Raw genomic sequence first — 19,749 nt, 5'->3', positions numbered from 1 at the left:
TTGTGCAGGCTCCTTTGTGCTGCTTGGTTGGTCCCTGTGGCCTCTTCTCCCCCATGCTTTGGCAGTCTAAAGCCATCAAGAATGAAGCAGGGTCCATAGCCTTGTATTGGACATTAGGATGTTGAGGAACAGTCCACCGTCGGCGCACAGGGGAGTGGAGGATCAGGAAAGTAAAATTGCTTTCACTGTCCCTCAAACTAAAAAGCAGTTAACCTTCTACTTTTTTTTTCAATGGAAAGGGTGCCCAATTATTAAAGTTGCAAAGCCCAGTATTTGCTAAGTGGCCTGTGTCAGCTCTGGCATAAGCAGTATAACTCCTCTGACTTAGCTTTTGGGAGCATGGAAAATAATCCAGAATGGACAACTGCTTTTGTCAAACCCAAGGTATCTGAAAAATTCTGCTGGCATCTAAGGATCATCTGTCAGTTGATAATGATTTATTTATTTATTTTTATTATGTAATATTGCAAATTAATATTATGTATTTTCATGTGAAGATAGCAGTTGGAGCTTTAGGTTTCTTTAAGGGCTTGTTCCCACTTGACTAATTTTCTAACGCCTTAACAAACGCTCCTATAGTGTAAATGTGCTTTAGTATGGGCATTAGACTGGTATTAATGAGCTTTAGTATGAGCATTAGACTTGTGTTTTACAAGTGTAGCGCCCTGCTCCTGATGAGCAGACACTATTGTCTTTTTCAAATTTAATTGTCTGAAGCTGTAGTTTGGCTCAGACTAATTTCTCTAAAAGTTCTGGTTTCTGTACCAGTCCAGCTGGGTTGCACTGATTCCCACTTGACTGTAGGTGTCGCTGTCACCTTCAGTGGGTGTGGTACAGCAGTAGGCTGGATGCATTAAATGCCACCTCTTGCTCGGAAATGGTTCAGTGAGTGTTGTTTCCCTGTTGTGCATTCTGGGAGAGGGTATTTAAGGTACAGATGCCATTTTTTTGGGTGGTTCGTTCACTTTCTGGGGTCCGCTACCCCGACCTCATGGCCGTCCTGGCCTAGGGCCTGTGTCGCATGGATCTGCGCCTCGGGGCCGGCTGGCCCGAGGCTTCGCAACTGAGAGTGTAGGCCCAGGAATGTTTTGTTGCCTGCTGATCCAGGGGTGGTCCTGTGCTGTCTCGCCTCCAGGGAGAAGCCGAGAAAGCTGGAGGATCCAGGGGAGAACTTTTCCAGTTGAGGACCGAGCACAAGGCTGGTGTCTCTGGAGGAGCCTGGGAACTCAGTTTGAGGATGCAACCCGGATCAATATCCGTACAGTATCGCCAGGTCGGCTGAAAGAATCTGGAACTGTATGGTAGTTCTTCCTAAAACTCTCAAAAATCTCCAAGTTCAATTGTCAAGTCTGTGGCAGAGACTTTGTTGAATATCTACTCTCAAAAATCACTAAGTTTAGTTAACAAGTCTGTGGCAGAGACTTTGTTGAGCATCTCATCGGCTGCTAGGTCAAGTGAGAGGGGCCTATCCGGTGACTGCTGGATACAGTCTGTGGAGCTGTTTGTCCTCTGGATCTGACTAATACCTCTAACCCTCAATTACTAGGTGTCTGAACTCCCCCTATCCTCTAACCCTCTATTGAAGGACTGTGTCTTGTGTCTTTCATTGGTGTTATGCCTAAATAAATCATCAAAAGAGGACTACGTGTCTAATCTATCATCATTTGGGCTACTTTCCAATGGGACCCCCCTAAGATGAAGAGGTGAGCAGGAGAGGTAAGCCCAAATAGAACCAGCAACTCCTTCGGGGGTTAGTGCTACACAAGTGTTAAAGAGGGATTCCACCTACAAAAAATATATTAAAAGCCAGCAGCTATAAATACTACAGCTGCTGACTTTTAATAAATAGACACTCACCTGTCCCAGGGTCCAGCGATGTCGGCAGCCAAGACCGATCAATCGCTCGGGTCTCGGCTGCTGCTGCTGCCATTCTAGGTGAGGGAATCAGGAAGTGAAGCATTGCGGCTTCACTTCCCTGTTCCCTACTGCGCATGCGCGAGTCGCGCAGCGCACTAGGAATGGTCCTGTCTCTGGAACCCATGTGTGTCCCAGCAGACAGCGTGGCGGGACAGGAAACGGCATAGACTCATGTGATGGGTGTTAAAACTGTTCCACAAACACCTATTTTTTTAAAAGGGAAGTGATGTTACTGGAAATAAACAATTTGAGGTGTGGCTTCTTGGTGAATGTTTCATTTATTCTCCCTTTCCTTTGAAGAAAATGATTGCCAACTGTTTGCACAGAACAGTTAACATATTTCAATCCATTCTTCATGCTTCCTGTATGCGTCACAGTAGCTTGGGGTGCTGGGATCATATAATTCTGGACAGTTTTCTACCTCCTGTTTAACAGACACATTGATGTCAACCATCTTCAAGCAGAAAAAACTGAAAGTGCATAGAAGGAAGTGACTGTAAGACACTCTTTGTTCTCATCTATCATTACTAGGCATTGTGGGACATTATATACCTCCTGTATGATTTAAAAAAAAAACTAATATAATAGAATATAATTTTAATGCACCGCAACCATGTCGCAAAAGCCTGCCAGTGTGTTTGCGTAGCGTTACCATAAACTTGAATAGGAGGCTTCAAATACCTGCAGACTTTACATGAGGCTTCAATTTTGAAGTGAAGAGACGCTAACGCCTCATATTTTGATAATGTGAACAGCACTTTTGCTGTCCATTGTACATTTGCATAGGTGTTTGAGGGGCGTTAAAAAATGCCCCTGAAACACCTGCTTTCAACGCCAGTGTGAAATTATCCTAATATATTTTACAATAAAGTGAAAAATCAACCAGCGCTAAAAAACACAACAAATACAGTGAAAAGAAATATAAAAGTGCAGCTAGAATACTGTAGGTCAAATTACCAAATCCCACATTTCAAAATTCAAAAAATATATCAGTACAGCGCAAATACAAAGTAATACAGAAAATATCATAAAATGAAAAAAATATAAATAAGAAGTCCATATAGTGAAAGAAATATTCAGAAAGAGTCCACTTGTGTAATATATCTTCAATCAATAAATCAAGTGACGAAGTGATCCCTTCACCATTGAGCAAGTTGAACTCTCACCTCAACAAGTGGACCTCTGAAAAATCAGATAGGTCAAAAACGCATGTTCCCATCAAGGGTAGATCATAAGATTACAGCAGACCAAGCGGAAGAATTTCCAGGTAAGGTTCTCCTCCGTATCATCAGATCAATGTGATATCATATAAAAGAGAACAGGCAAATCTAGTGCTCTCCGTTGATGTAAATTTATTAAACAAATAAATAAAAAACAAATACCACTCACATTTAGAAGCACTGATCTCCAGTGCTGAGTGCTCAGATAAAAAGTACCATGCATGGATCAGTGTGTCAGCTGGCGGATGACGTCACGACGCAGGTCACGTGGTCCGTACGCGTTGCGTCCCAGAGAGTAGGCGGGACTTCATCAGCGGTGACGGAATGACGTCGGACGGCCGCTTTTATACCAACACACCGTTAGAAAACCAATAGTAAGCGGAGTTGTGCGCAAGACAGATACCATAGGCAGCACATATCAAATGTGACACCGGAACAGACATCTGCGTTCACTCCAAACACAGGAAGGAGAGAGAGAGTATCAAAAAATAAATATACTATGGAGACATGAAAACCAGAGGAAAACAAAATAATAGTCTGCTAATTGGCAACAGGATATCATCCTTTAAATATTCTCACATCAACTGTGTGAGGACCAGAAAAAAGGATATTGCCTAAAGAAACAGTACTATATAATCCCCTGGTAAGTCAAAACTAGAGATCTAGTGAATAAGCCCGCAATGTCGTTGACGTCGTCAGAAAGCTACACTGATCCACACATGGGTTGATAACAATAAGTATCAAAAAATAACTCAAAGCTAAAAATGAGAACAAATAAAATGAATAATAAATATAAAAATATAATTAAATGAGAATAAAATGAAAATAAAATACAAATACAATTATAAAAGGAAAAAGTTCTAATGCAATGAAAACAATTCAATTATCTGTCCGAAATGAAACAATTTAAATCAAAATCCACGTTTAGACCTCTAGGGGCAAGAACCCTTGTCTCATGGATCCAATAAGATTCACGTTTGCTTAGTTGGCGTATGAAGTTACCTCCACGCCAATGTTTGGTCACCTTCTCAATCCCCCAGAAACTCAAACCTCTGGGATTCTGAGAGTGCACCAATTTGAAATGGCGAGACACATTATGGGTTTTTAAACCCTTTTTGATATTATTTACGTGTTCACCCAACCTCACGTGTAGGGGTCTAGAGGTTCTGCCAATATATTGGAGACCACACTCACATTGTAACATATATACCACCCCTATAGTGGAGCAGGTAATAAGTTTATCGATCTTATATTCCTTATTGTTACTTGTAGCTATAAAAGATTTTCTCCTTTTTACATTGCATCTAGAGTGTCTGCATGCCGTACATCTACCGCACGCATAGAAGCCGGATAAGAAGGAGAAAAGTCTGCTTTCAGTTTGTACAGGGGGATCGATAACACTTGGTGCTATTTGGTCACGTATTGATGGCGCCTTCTTATATATGAAAGAGGGCCGTGCAGGCAACAAAGGGCCCAACACTCGATCCTGTTTCAATATAAACCAATTTTTGGCAACAACCTTTTCAAATTTCTTATACTGTACGTTATAGTCAAGAACCATTCTAAAGTTAACCCCTTCCGCTCCTGATTCTTTTATCTTATCTCTAACCAAAAGGGACCTATCCATCTGTTGGACCAAAGAAATTTCATGTTCAAGAACAGAGCGATCATATCCCTTTTCTTGGAATTTAGAGGATAGGGTATGAGATTGATGTACAAAATCATCCATGCTGGAGCAGTTCCGCCTTAATCTTACATACTGTCCCCTGGGGATATTGCATAACCAAGACTTATGGTGGCAGCTCCCCAGGGGAATGTATGAATTCCGATCGGTTGGCTTAAAATGATTTTTTAGTACTAGCCCATCATTCGCTTTAGAGATCTCGAGATCAAGAAACACCGTCCGTTCTTGGCTGATGTTCCATGATAACTTGATGTTTTTTTCATTGCCATTCATGGTGCCGATAAACTCATCCAGACCAAGCCGGTCACCATCCCATATAAGGATAAGATCATCTATAAATCTATTGTAGCAAATTAACTCCTTGGGGCGGTTCCGAAACACAACGTCCTCCTCCCAGTGGGCCATGAAAAGATTGGCCACACTGGGAGCAAACTTAGCCCCCATGGCAACCCCCCTTACTTGTAAAAAGAACTGATGGTTAAACCAAAAATAGTTCCTCGATAAACAAAAATCTAAACATTTAAGAATATATTTTCTGTGGCACTCGGATAAATTAGAATAAGTGGACATAGCCCACTGGACTGAAGCTCGTGCATCGTTGTGTCCTATAATAGTGTACAGTGAACCAACGTCGGCAGTCACAAAGAAACAAGAGGCTGTGATCTCTAATGATTCAAGAATTTGTATGATGTGTTTAGTATCTTTGAGGAATGCTCTGGTTTTAAACACAAGGGGTTGTAAAAAGGTGTCAATGTATTGACCCACTCTAGAAGAGATAGAGTCAATACCATTGACAATAGGTCTGCCAGGCGGGTTGACACAATCCTTATGGATTTTTGGTAGGCTATATATAATCGGGGTTCTGCAAAATAATGGATCAAGATAAGATCCCTCCTTTTTATTAAGAATATTTTTATTTTTTCCTTCTTCTATTAACCAATGTAATTCATCCTTATACTGTAACATAGGGTCTTTGTTCAGAATATGGTATGTGTCAGTATCACCGACTAGTTTATTCATTTCGGACATATAATTGATCCTATTTAAAATAACCAATCCTCCCCCTTTATCTGCGGGGCGTATGATGATATCATCCCTGCTCCTAAGGGATTCCATTCCCAATTTGATATACTGGGGGTCCTTTACTTTGCGTACTCTGAGATTGTCTAAATCATTTATGACAACATTCTTAAACACCTCCAGAAACTTATTATCAGCATTTAAAGGGTTAAACGTGGATTTGTTACGGAGATTAGAGTGTTGACTTTCAAATGCTTTCACTTGTCTGACCGGATTAGATAAGAAATATTTTTTCATGTTTAAATTCCTGACGAACTTATGAATGTTAACATAAGTGTGGAATTTATTCAAATTCCTAACCGGGGCAAATTTTAAACCCCTATCCAAAACTTTTAACTCATTATCACTTAATGGGCATCCACTTAAGTTATATATACCTGCTCCTATTGGGGTTTTTGCTTTTTGAATTCTCCTACCCCCTCTCCTTCCTCTCTCTCTTTTCTTTTTCGAACCTGATTGCCCGACCGGGGGGTTCCATACGGTTGCTGTCTCCACCACTCCTGATGGATAGGTGGAGGTGCAAATGGTGGATTGGTGGGTTGGTGGACAGGGGGTTGCACGTAAGGACCCCTTCCGGGTCCGCTCTGTGCACCCGAAAAATCCCCTCCCTCTCCAGCTCCTCCATACTGTAATGGTGTATACCTATTGGACACAGGCAAGGAATATCTCGGTTGGCCACCATAGAAAGCCCTTTGGTGGGAACCATAATCAGACTGGTACCCACCCTGTCTGTTAGGGGAATGATAATCATAATAGTACTGAGATTAATTAACAGGGACTTCCCTGGAATCAAAATTCCTGTCATGGTTACCATTACCCCTACCTCTTTTTCTTCCGTTATTGTTACGGGGTCCCTTATTAAATGTACCACCCCTGGGAGCACCACTCCTAGTGTTGCTGGATTCAGATACCAGATGTTCCAAAACAGGGGTGCCTAATGAGCCAGGTGGGGGTACAGGGGCCATGACATCAACCTCAATGGGAGTATTGTGATGAATATCTCCCTCAGTTTGATTCATTTTTTGCCATTTAAAGATATTTCCCCCATTGAAATCATCAGAATCTCTTATGAACTTTTTCTTTTTCTTATTTTGGATCTCAAAGTCCCACTTTGCCATCTTATCCTTTAATTCAACAGAGAGTCTGATGAAGTCAGGGGTATCCTTAAATGATTCAATGGAGTTTTTTATCTCATTAATCTGACTTTCTAAAATGGTCATTTTTCTTTGTTTACGTTTCAACAGAAATTCCATTAATTCTAAACCTTTATTGAGAAAAAAACTTTCCCATTCCAACATGGAATCTCTATCAAGGAGTCCATCGTTAGGGGGAACATCCCATCTTAAACGACGTGGTATTAATCTAGCTGAAATATATTGCTGAAAGGAAACAATATCCCACCAAGCTTTAACCTTTTTCTCGAAAACATGACCAAGCTTTCTAAAAGCCAAAACTACATCTGGGGTTTGTTCAGAAATCGGGGTACGTGAGAAAATATCACTTAATTTAACCTCTCTATTCTCCAAATACTGAAATACATCCATATTAGCTGCTGAAATTGTAGTAAATTGGTGTAAGAAAAATAAAGTGAAAAATCAACCAGCGCTAAAAAACACAACAAATACAGTGAAAAGAAATATAAAAGTGCAGCTAGAATACTGTAGGTCAAATTACCAAATCCCACATTTCAAAATTCAAAAAATATATCAGTACAGCGCAAATACAAAGTAATACAGAAAATATCATAAAATGAAAAAAATATAAATAAGAAGTCCATATAGTGAAAGAAATATTCAGAAAGAGTCCACTTGTGTAATATATCTTCAATCAATAAATCAAGTGACGAAGTGATCCCTTCACCATTGAGCAAGTTGAACTCTCACCTCAACAAGTGGACCTCTGAAAAATCAGATAGGTCAAAAACGCATGTTCCCATCAAGGGTAGATCATAAGATTACAGCAGACCAAGCGGAAGAATTTCCAGGTAAGGTTCTCCTCCGTATCATCAGATCAATGTGATATCATATAAAAGAGAACAGGCAAATCTAGTGCTCTCCGTTGATGTAAATTTATTAAACAAATAAATAAAAAACAAATACCACTCACATTTAGAAGCACTGATCTCCAGTGCTGAGTGCTCAGATAAAAAGTACCATGCATGGATCAGTGTGTCAGCTGGCGGATGACGTCACGACGCAGGTCACGTGGTCCGTACGCGTTGCGTCCCAGAGAGTAGGCGGGACTTCATCAGCGGTGACGGAATGACGTCGGACGGCCGCTTTTATACCAACACACCGTTAGAAAACCAATAGTAAGCGGAGTTGTGCGCAAGACAGATACCATAGGCAGCACATATCAAATGTGACACCGGAACAGACATCTGCGTTCACTCCAAACACAGGAAGGAGAGAGAGAGTATCAAAAAATAAATATACTATGGAGACATGAAAACCAGAGGAAAACAAAATAATAGTCTGCTAATTGGCAACAGGATATCATCCTTTAAATATTCTCACATCAACTGTGTGAGGACCAGAAAAAAGGATATTGCCTAAAGAAACAGTACTATATAATCCCCTGGTAAGTCAAAACTAGAGATCTAGTGAATAAGCCCGCAATGTCGTTGACGTCGTCAGAAAGCTACACTGATCCACACATGGGTTGATAACAATAAGTATCAAAAAATAACTCAAAGCTAAAAATGAGAACAAATAAAATGAATAATAAATATAAAAATATAATTAAATGAGAATAAAATGAAAATAAAATACAAATACAATTATAAAAGGAAAAAGTTCTAATGCAATGAAAACAATTCAATTATCTGTCCGAAATGAAACAATTTAAATCAAAATCCACGTTTAGACCTCTAGGGGCAAGAACCCTTGTCTCATGGATCCAATAAGATTCACGTTTGCTTAGTTGGCGTATGAAGTTACCTCCACGCCAATGTTTGGTCACCTTCTCAATCCCCCAGAAACTCAAACCTCTGGGATTCTGAGAGTGCACCAATTTGAAATGGCGAGACACATTATGGGTTTTTAAACCCTTTTTGATATTATTTACGTGTTCACCCAACCTCACGTGTAGGGGTCTAGAGGTTCTGCCAATATATTGGAGACCACACTCACATTGTAACATATATACCACCCCTATAGTGGAGCAGGTAATAAGTTTATCGATCTTATATTCCTTATTGTTACTTGAATCTCAGTACTATTATGATTATCATTCCCCTAACAGACAGGGTGGGTACCAGTCTGATTATGGTTCCCACCAAAGGGCTTTCTATGGTGGCCAACCGAGATATTCCTTGCCTGTGTCCAATAGGTATACACCATTACAGTATGGAGGAGCTGGAGAGGGAGGGGATTTTTCGGGTGCACAGAGCGGACCCGGAAGGGGTCCTTACGTGCAACCCCCTGTCCACCAACCCACCAATCCACCATTTGCACCTCCACCTATCCATCAGGAGTGGTGGAGACAGCAACCGTATGGAACCCCCCGGTCGGGCAATCAGGTTCGAAAAAGAAAAGAGAGAGAGGAAGGAGAGGGGGTAGGAGAATTCAAAAAGCAAAAACCCCAATAGGAGCAGGTATATATAACTTAAGTGGATGCCCATTAAGTGATAATGAGTTAAAAGTTTTGGATAGGGGTTTAAAATTTGCCCCGGTTAGGAATTTGAATAAATTCCACACTTATGTTAACATTCAGAAGTTCGTCAGGAATTTAAACATGAAAAAATATTTCTTATCTAATCCGGTCAGACAAGTGAAAGCATTTGAAAGTCAACACTCTAATCTCCGTAACAAATCCACGTTTAACCCTTTAAATGCTGATAATAAGTTTCTGGAGGTGTTTAAGAATGTTGTCATAAATGATTTAGACAATCTCAGAGTACGCAAAGTAAAGGACCCCCAGTATATCAAATTGGGAATGGAATCCCTTAGGAGCAGGGATGATATCATCATACGCCCCGCAGATAAAGGGGGAGGATTGGTTATTTTAAATAGGATCAATTATATGTCCGAAATGAATAAACTAGTCGGTGATACTGACACATACCATATTCTGAACAAAGACCCTATGTTACAGTATAAGGATGAATTACATTGGTTAATAGAAGAAGGAAAAAATAAAAATATTCTTAATAAAAAGGAGGGATCTTATCTTGATCCATTATTTTGCAGAACCCCGATTATATATAGCCTACCAAAAATCCATAAGGATTGTGTCAACCCGCCTGGCAGACCTATTGTCAATGGTATTGACTCTATCTCTTCTAGAGTGGGTCAATACATTGACACCTTTTTACAACCCCTTGTGTTTAAAACCAGAGCATTCCTCAAAGATACTAAACACATCATACAAATTCTTGAATCATTAGAGATCACAGCCTCTTGTTTCTTTGTGACTGCCGACGTTGGTTCACTGTACACTATTATAGGACACAACGATGCACGAGCTTCAGTCCAGTGGGCTATGTCCACTTATTCTAATTTATCCGAGTGCCACAGAAAATATATTCTTAAATGTTTAGATTTTTGTTTATCGAGGAACTATTTTTGGTTTAACCATCAGTTCTTTTTACAAGTAAGGGGGGTTGCCATGGGGGCTAAGTTTGCTCCCAGTGTGGCCAATCTTTTCATGGCCCACTGGGAGGAGGACGTTGTGTTTCGGAACCGCCCCAAGGAGTTAATTTGCTACAATAGATTTATAGATGATCTTATCCTTATATGGGATGGTGACCGGCTTGGTCTGGATGAGTTTATCGGCACCATGAATGGCAATGAAAAAAACATCAAGTTATCATGGAACATCAGCCAAGAACGGACGGTGTTTCTTGATCTCGAGATCTCTAAAGCGAATGATGGGCTAGTACTAAAAAATCATTTTAAGCCAACCGATCGGAATTCATACATTCCCCTGGGGAGCTGCCACCATAAGTCTTGGTTATGCAATATCCCCAGGGGACAGTATGTAAGATTAAGGCGGAATTGCTCCAGCATGGATGATTTTGTACATCAATCTCATACCCTATCCTCTAAATTCCAAGAAAAGGGATATGATCGCTCTGTTCTTGAACATGAAATTTCTTTGGTCCAACAGATGGATAGGTCCCTTTTGGTTAGAGATAAGATAAAAGAATCAGGAGCGGAAGGGGTTAACTTTAGAATGGTTCTTGACTATAACGTACAGTATAAGAAATTTGAAAAGGTTGTTGCCAAAAATTGGTTTATATTGAAACAGGATCGAGTGTTGGGCCCTTTGTTGCCTGCACGGCCCTCTTTCATATATAAGAAGGCGCCATCAATACGTGACCAAATAGCACCAAGTGTTATCGATCCCCCTGTACAAACTGAAAGCAGACTTTTCTCCTTCTTATCCGGCTTCTATGCGTGCGGTAGATGTACGGCATGCAGACACTCTAGATGCAATGTAAAAAGGAGAAAATCTTTTATAGCTACAAGTAACAATAAGGAATATAAGATCGATAAACTTATTACCTGCTCCACTATAGGGGTGGTATATATGTTACAATGTGAGTGTGGTCTCCAATATATTGGCAGAACCTCTAGACCCCTACACGTGAGGTTGGGTGAACACGTAAATAATATCAAAAAGGGTTTAAAAACCCATAATGTGTCTCGCCATTTCAAATTGGTGCACTCTCAGAATCCCAGAGGTTTGAGTTTCTGGGGGATTGAGAAGGTGACCAAACATTGGCGTGGAGGTAACTTCATACGCCAACTAAGCAAACGTGAATCTTATTGGATCCATGAGACAAGGGTTCTTGCCCCTAGAGGTCTAAACGTGGATTTTGATTTAAATTGTTTCATTTCGGACAGATAATTGAATTGTTTTCATTGCATTAGAACTTTTTCCTTTTATAATTGTATTTGTATTTTATTTTCATTTTATTCTCATTTAATTATATTTTTATATTTATTATTCATTTTATTTGTTCTCATTTTTAGCTTTGAGTTATTTTTTGATACTTATTGTTATCAACCCATGTGTGGATCAGTGTAGCTTTCTGACGACGTCAACGACATTGCGGGCTTATTCACTAGATCTCTAGTTTTGACTTACCAGGGGATTATATAGTACTGTTTCTTTAGGCAATATCCTTTTTTCTGGTCCTCACACAGTTGATGTGAGAATATTTAAAGGATGATATCCTGTTGCCAATTAGCAGACTATTATTTTGTTTTCCTCTGGTTTTCATGTCTCCATAGTATATTTATTTTTTGATACTCTCTCTCTCCTTCCTGTGTTTGGAGTGAACGCAGATGTCTGTTCCGGTGTCACATTTGATATGTGCTGCCTATGGTATCTGTCTTGCGCACAACTCCGCTTACTATTGGTTTTCTAACGGTGTGTTGGTATAAAAGCGGCCGTCCGACGTCATTCCGTCACCGCTGATGAAGTCCCGCCTACTCTCTGGGACGCAACGCGTACGGACCACGTGACCTGCGTCGTGACGTCATCCGCCAGCTGACACACTGATCCATGCATGGTACTTTTTATCTGAGCACTCAGCACTGGAGATCAGTGCTTCTAAATGTGAGTGGTATTTGTTTTTTATTTATTTGTTTAATAAATTTACATCAACGGAGAGCACTAGATTTGCCTGTTCTCTTTTATCTAATATATTTTACAGTCTAATTTTATATGCTTTGCTGAAGAAAAAGTATATCTTTTACAGAGCTTGATACCTTAAGCTGAAATGTATGCACAAATGACCCAACCCCTCCCATCATAGTGCTCTATAGAAATCTTTAATCAGAGACAGAGGGGTTCACTAAAGGCAAATAGGTTGCTAACTTTGCTAGGGGATTTTCACTCTGCAAGGTAATTCTCTCATAGATTATAATTATAATTATATTAGATGAATATGGGGGAAATTCACATGATTGGACGATGGAAACCAGCAGAGTGTTACTCCATCCACAGAGATAAGGGAACATTCCCTTGTAAAGTGAATAGCCAATTTCTCTTTTCTAAATAAACCCAGAGGGGTTGATTTACAAAAACTGGAGTGTGCAAAATCTGATACAACTGTGCATGGTAGCCAATCATCTCTAACTTCAGCTTTAAGTAAGCTTTGACAAAAAGAAAACCTGGAAACTGATTGGTTTCTATGGAGAACTGCATCAGATTTTGCACTCTCCACTTTTAGTAAATCAGCCCCAGAGTGTCTAAAATAAGACAGCTTATGCTGTGCTCTCTCTTTTCAAAAGATCATAGTACTCTGTGAATCAAGAGTCATAGGTCTGCTTTGTATTAATAGTTAATTTTGTTAAGAGTGTGTAATATACAACCACTTAAAACTTTACAATTTTAAAATTACAAATAAAATAAAACTATAAAACTGTCCCAAAACTACCGTATTATAGTTTCAATTTAAGTATGGTAAATCAAGCAGAAGCTTTTGGTAAATTGTGGAAACAAATTAATCTACATCCAGTAATGTTCTAGGCTGTTGAAGGATAATTAAATAGGAAGTTAGACATATGCACAAAAACATTTATCAATTTTATTGCTAGGAATAGTGTGATGGTGTTCACTAGGGGATTAAAATGGATAACAATACATAGCAGAACTAAGGTTAAACTTTAATTTTATATGGCTATTACTAATAATACAAAGCAGTTTACTCCAGGAAAGTGATATCAAATTAGTTCTCCAGTAGATATGAGTCTTTGTACAAACCCATTTTATTATGCTAAAAATCTGTAAATCATTCAGCACACCTGTAATTTCCCTAGGGATATTTATTCTCTGTGTTAAGAAGCACACAGCAATTGGTGTAATATTCCTATTTGTTTAGTAACTATGTACATCCTGTGACTTGGAAAGGCATTAGATACTGTATAAATACGGAGAATATTGCAGTGGACGTGTGACGTTTTAAATCCTGCTCTATAAATGCAATATACTTTATTAACTGCACAATAACCATGTGTAGACATAAATGTGGTAATTCCTTATGATATGCTACATTCATTATCTCACAAAAGTGAGTACACCCCTCACATTTTTATAAATATTTTATTATATCTTTTCATGTGACAACACTGAAGAAATGACACCTTGCTACAATGTAAAGTAGTGAGTGTACAGCTTGTATAACAGTGTAAATTTGCTGTCCCCTCAAAATAACTCAACATACAACCATTAATGTCTAAGCCACTGGCAACAAAAGTGAGTTCACCCCTAACTGAAAATGTCCAAATTGGGCCCATTTAGCCATTTTCCCTTTCCTGGCTTCATGTGATTCATTAGTGTTACAAAGTCTCAGGTGCGAATGGGGAGCAGGTGTGGCAAATTTGGTGTTAAGTTCAACATGGCATCGCATGACATAAGAACTCTCTGAGGATCTGAAAAAAAGAATTGTCGCTCAAAATAAAGATGGCCTAGGCACCCCAGATGTTTTGGAACTACATTTCCCCATGATGCTCATGCACTCTGCAAGGAAATGTAGTTGCAAAGCATCTGAGGTGCCAAGGTTCGTCATCACTGGCCTAGGCTAAAAGAAGTTTGCCAAGACCCTGAAACTGAGCTGCAGTATGGTGGCCAAGACCATACAGCTATTTAACAGGACAGATTCCACTCAGAACAAGCCTCACCATGGTCGACCAAAGAAGTTGAGTGCACGTGCTCAGCATCATATCCAGAGGTTGTCTTCGGGAAATAGATGTATGAGTGCTGCCATCAATGCTGCAGAGGTTGAAGGGGTGGGAGGGTCAGCCTGTCACTGCTCAGACCATATGCCACACACTGCATCAAGCTGGTCTGCATGGCTGTCATTTCAAAAGGAAGCCACTTCTAAAGATGATGCAAAAGAAAGCTTGCAAACAGTTTGCTGAAGACAAGCATACTAAGGATTACTTTAACCATGTCCTGTGGTCTGATGAGACCAAGATAAAATTATTTGGTTCAGATTGTGTCAAGCATGTGTGGCAGCAACCAGGTGAGGAGTACAAAGACAAATGTGTCTTGCCTACAGTCAAACACCGTGGTGGGAATGTCATGGTCTGGGGCTGCATGAGTGGTGTCGGCATTGGGGAGCAACAGTTCATTGAGGGAACCATGAATGCCAACATAGACTGTGACATACTGAAGTAGATAATGATCCCCCTCCCTTCAGGGCTTGGGCCACAGGGCAGTATTCCAACATGATAATTACTCCAAACACACTTTCAAGATGACCACTGCCTTGCTAAAGAAACTGAGGGTAAAGTGATGGCATGTCTCCAGACCTAAATCCTATTGAGCATCTGTGGGGCATCCTCAAATGGAAGGTGGAGGAGCGCAAGGTCTCTAACATCCACCAGCTCTATGATGTCATCACAGAGGAGTGGAAGAGGACTCCAGTGGCAACCTGTGAAGCTCTGGGGAACTCCATGCCCAAGAGGGTTAAGATTGTGCTGGAAAATAATGGTGGCCACACAAAATATTGACACTTTGGGCCCAATTTGGACATTTTCACTTAGGGGTGTACTCACTTTTGTTGCCAGCGGTTTAAACATTAATGGCTGTGTGTTGAGTTATTTTGAGGGGACAGCAAATTTACACCGTTATACAAGCTATACACTCACTACTTTACACTGTCGCAAAGTGTTATTGCTTCAGTGTTGTCACATGAAAAGATATAATAAAATATTTACAAAAATGTGAGGGGTGTACTCACTTTTGTCAGATACTGTAGTACCATATTTGGAAAGTTGATAAGATAATATCAACACTGTCAGCTAATACCACTTTATGGGGGAGAATGATTTACATTTTCACTGCTCTAAAAGTAAAGAACCAATTTTGCAATTGTAAAGCTAAATTTCACGTACAGTATGGATAATTTTACATAGTTACATTGGTCGAACTTGGACTAATGTAAGTATGAATGTTCCATACCTGGCCGATCCCCACTGGAAAATTCTATAGTAGGGGCTTTGAGGTCATCCACTAAAACAGACCATTCATTTATTCAAGTGAATAATCAGTTTTAAGTAGACTTTAAATGTTGTTCTGCTGTTGTCTGTGCCATTGGTGTTACAGTTAGTTGACCCAAGTCCCAAATAACTATAGCCTCCTTTGTTGGGTTTCTTCCATATCTGTTTTGTATATTTTTACACTAAAATATTTGGAAGTCTGACAATAGTAAAATTACATTTATTTAAAACACATATTTTTAGATGCATTAAGAACCTTCTGGTCTATGTGCCAAGTGGGCTAGTATAAGACAATATGCAAACCTTTGAAATAAACCACAGCTAATCCAAGTCCTGAATTACCACAGCCTTCTTTTGGGGTTTCATTATAAAAAGGAGCAATCTGTTTTGGTTGTTCTTACTCTTAAATGTTTGGAAATCTGATAATAATAAAACTAAACTGATATAAAACACATATTTAGACATATTTAGAACCACATTGTCCATTCTGCCAATGGGCCTGCACAAGACAATACACAATTCTACAAATAAACCATAGAATGCATATTGAGCCTCACAACACTCAAATCATGCTTAAACACCATGGGAATTTGTTGTGCTTATACATTTATTTCACACATGTAACCATTCTGTATACCACGTATACTCTCATACTCCTAGTAGTAAAACGAGGTACTTTGACACCCTAAAATATATTTAAAAGATTATCTAAAATACAAAAATACATATAAAATACATACACATACATATAAAATATATTGTCCACAGTAGACAAGACTACTTTGGTCCACTTATCCCATATTGTAAGGTGTCTGTGATAGTGAGCCCTTGTAAATCACCAACTCGGGGGTTACCCAGGGCACTGAGTCTAAGCCCCTTCCTGCTTCTTCCTCAGGGCCCATGATGGTAGGGATAGACTTGTGGCTCCCAGCTATGCCCAGTTGAGGATGTGGAGACTAGTCCTGTGTGCAGAGTGCAATGGCAGGAGGCAGAAGAAAATCCAGGAAACAGGCTGAGGTCAGGGTAGGTGGTAGGCAAGCACAGACAATAAATGATCATGGAAAGTCAGACACAGAATACACTTAATAGGGAATCAGGAGCTCAGAGAACTGTGAAGTTGCTCAGGCAATGTGGGCTGCATTGAGCACATGTATATATAGAGAGCCAAACTGGGAGGCGGGCCAAAAAGTGATGGAAGGGAAAGGAAATATAAACCCACAGAATAGCAGGTGACCCCCATAGGTGAGCGCAGAAGCCAAACTAGGATAAACATTGCAGCAAGGAAGTAAGAATTAAGCAGGCAGGAAAACTTGGTGCTTTTGCAAAGTTTCTCTAGACTTTTAAACACACCATAACACCTAGTCACCCATGGCTGACTTTAGTTTACTCCAGCCTGGCAGCTAAAATGTACTATTCCTTCATTTTGACATTTCCCCTCAACTTATTCAAAATTTATGGCCAACATACATACAGATACAAATGATTTAATTAAAAAAATTAAACATGCTGGAAAACCTTGACCAATCCCAAGTTTAAAAAAAGATAGTAGGATGTGATAGTAGGATGGATAGAAGAAAACCCGTTAACAGTCTGCAAAATACTTGAGACTGGGGCAGAGGTTCACCTTCCAGCAGGACAACGACCCTAAGCATACAGACAGAGTTACAATGGAATGGTTAAGATCAAAGCATATTCATGATAGAATTGCCCAATCAAAGTCCAGACCTTAATCCAATTGAGAATCTGTGGCAAGACATGAAATTTTCTGTTCACAGATGCTCTCCATCCAGTCTGACAGAGCTTAAGCTATTTTGCAAAGAGGAATGGGCAAACATTTTACTCTCTAGAAGCTGGTAGAGACATACCCAAAAAGACTATTCCAGGAATTCCTCAAATTATTTTAGAGACTTTCTTTTACAAGTCAGGAAGTGAAGAACAAGGGTTTCAACCTTTACCTACTCTACCCAAAACTGAAAAAGTGTCTATACATTCGCATTAATCCTTGAGGACATATTCTAGTTTGTTTCTGCAGAGGAATAAATGAGCTAGGATAATGGAACTTACACAAGAACCTCCACTTGTTGGGATGCTGGCAAAGAGAAAACAAGAAACCTCTGTTTGTGCTGACCTGACACCAGCTTGCTATAAGTCCCTATCTACATTTCATATGTATTTGGATATTTCACACATCACTGAAAGCTCTACAATATAATAACTGAAAAGATGCCCAAAATTAGACTGTCAATTTGTTGAAGTAATAATATAGCTAGGGACACTAGTGATTTCTGGCACTAACTGAGTAGAGGCACTTCCAGAAAGACTGTATATTCAATTACCCATTCTCCCACTTCAGAATTTACTCAGGTGCTAAGAATATTAGCAGGTTTGAAGAGAGAAAATGCCTACTTGTGTATCTTAGGTCGATAGTAACATATGGTTATAGAAGGTTTGAATGATAAAAGTATTACCTTGTAATTTGTCTACATCAGATTGGCATTTTAAGATTGTGGTTTTGAACTGGTTCCCAATGTCTTCAATGGCCTTTTCTATTGCCTGGTTCTTTTGTTCTTCCACATCGAATGTGATATCTTCCTTAGCTAAATCATGAACAGAGCAATAAGAATATAAGGTAATATACCTTTGAGAACATCAAATACAGAAAGATTGTCTTCTTCGATTTAAAACATGAACGTTTAAAACAAAGAAAATTACTAATTTGTTTAAGCTTATTTCAAAGAAAATGGAAAAAAAAAACTGATCACATGACAAAATCTTGTGAAAATCTTTACAATGGAAAATACAACATTGAGTTTGACACCACTGATGTAGGAAGAGGTTTCACAGCAGCTCAAACTTGGTTTCTAATTAAAGCAAGTAGCAGGTCACTAACTTTAAAACAAGGAACACCTTAACATTGAGCATACTCACAACTCTTGAAAACGACACTTTCCAACAAAATAGCGGTGTTAACCCAAAACTACTCAACTGAAGACACACTCAACTCCTTTAACACAGCATTATTACAGACAGCAGACATAGTCACACCAATACGCAGAGCACCCACCCGCAAAAACATATCAGGCTGGTTCAATGACTCTCTTACATGAACTGAAACAAGAACACAGAAGAGCTGAAGGAGCATGGAGAAGGAACCCAACAATGGAAAAACCACACAAATTACAAATCACTCACCACAAGATACCACAAAGCCATCTTCATAGCAAAAAAGAACATTTCTCCAAAACCCTCTCAAAAGCCATAAACCATCCTCGAGCACTCTTCAAACTAGTCGCCCAGACTATGAACCCCACCTGTTTATAGTCTCCAGCAAATGAACAAAAGAATTCTGCAATGAGTTATCTGAATTTTTCATTGACAAAATCACAATTATTCGGGAATTCATTCAGCAGAACATAGCAAGTAACCCCACTCGGCCAGAACAAGCAGAGAAAAAAAAAAAACACAGTTTCTACAACCACTGAGATTTACTGTGGTCCCAATCACCACTAAAACCATCATCAGAAACCTCAAGGACAGCATATCGCTAAATGACATTATTCCCACAAAACTTCTGAAAGATTGTACCAACATCCTGGCACCTATCATAACATACCTCATAAACCAGTCATTTAAAGAAGGAATCGTCCCGACCTCCCTCAAGCAAGGCACACTCAAACTCCTCCTAAAGAAGCCTAACCTCGATCCCAAAGACCCAAACGACTGCAGACCTGTCACGATCCTCAACACCTTCTCCAAAATTATTGGGAAAGTAGTAGTACAACAGCTACAACTTACTTGCCGGGAGGGCATCAATAGACATCCTCCCATGCTCAAGCGGCCTGCACACCCCCGGCAGGGCGCGTGCAGCTTGCTCTGTGATCAGCGAGTCTAT

The 19,749-nt window shown here is 39.7% G+C and overlaps 1 protein-coding gene across 1 annotated transcript in view; it reads right to left on the bottom strand.

Annotated features, from left to right (window-relative positions):
- THEMIS (thymocyte selection associated) overlaps nt 1–19,749 on the bottom strand; it is a 157,191-nt gene that overhangs the window by 5,769 nt on the left and 131,673 nt on the right. Inside the window, exon 6 of the mRNA XM_077486925.1 lies at nt 18,326–18,454. Within this exon, the coding sequence (XP_077343051.1) occupies nt 18,326–18,454 (129 nt within the window). The remainder of the gene's footprint in view (nt 1–18,325; nt 18,455–19,749) is intronic.

The sequence above is a fragment of the Lithobates pipiens genome, unplaced genomic scaffold (genome assembly GCF_037356315.1).
Source record: "Lithobates pipiens isolate NorthernLeopardFrog02 unplaced genomic scaffold, aLitPip1_a1.2 Scaffold_18, whole genome shotgun sequence".
Lineage (NCBI taxonomy): Eukaryota > Metazoa > Chordata > Amphibia > Anura > Ranidae > Lithobates > Lithobates pipiens.
Note: the sequence above shows the minus strand (reverse complement) of the source record. Positions and strands in the feature narration are given on the sequence as shown.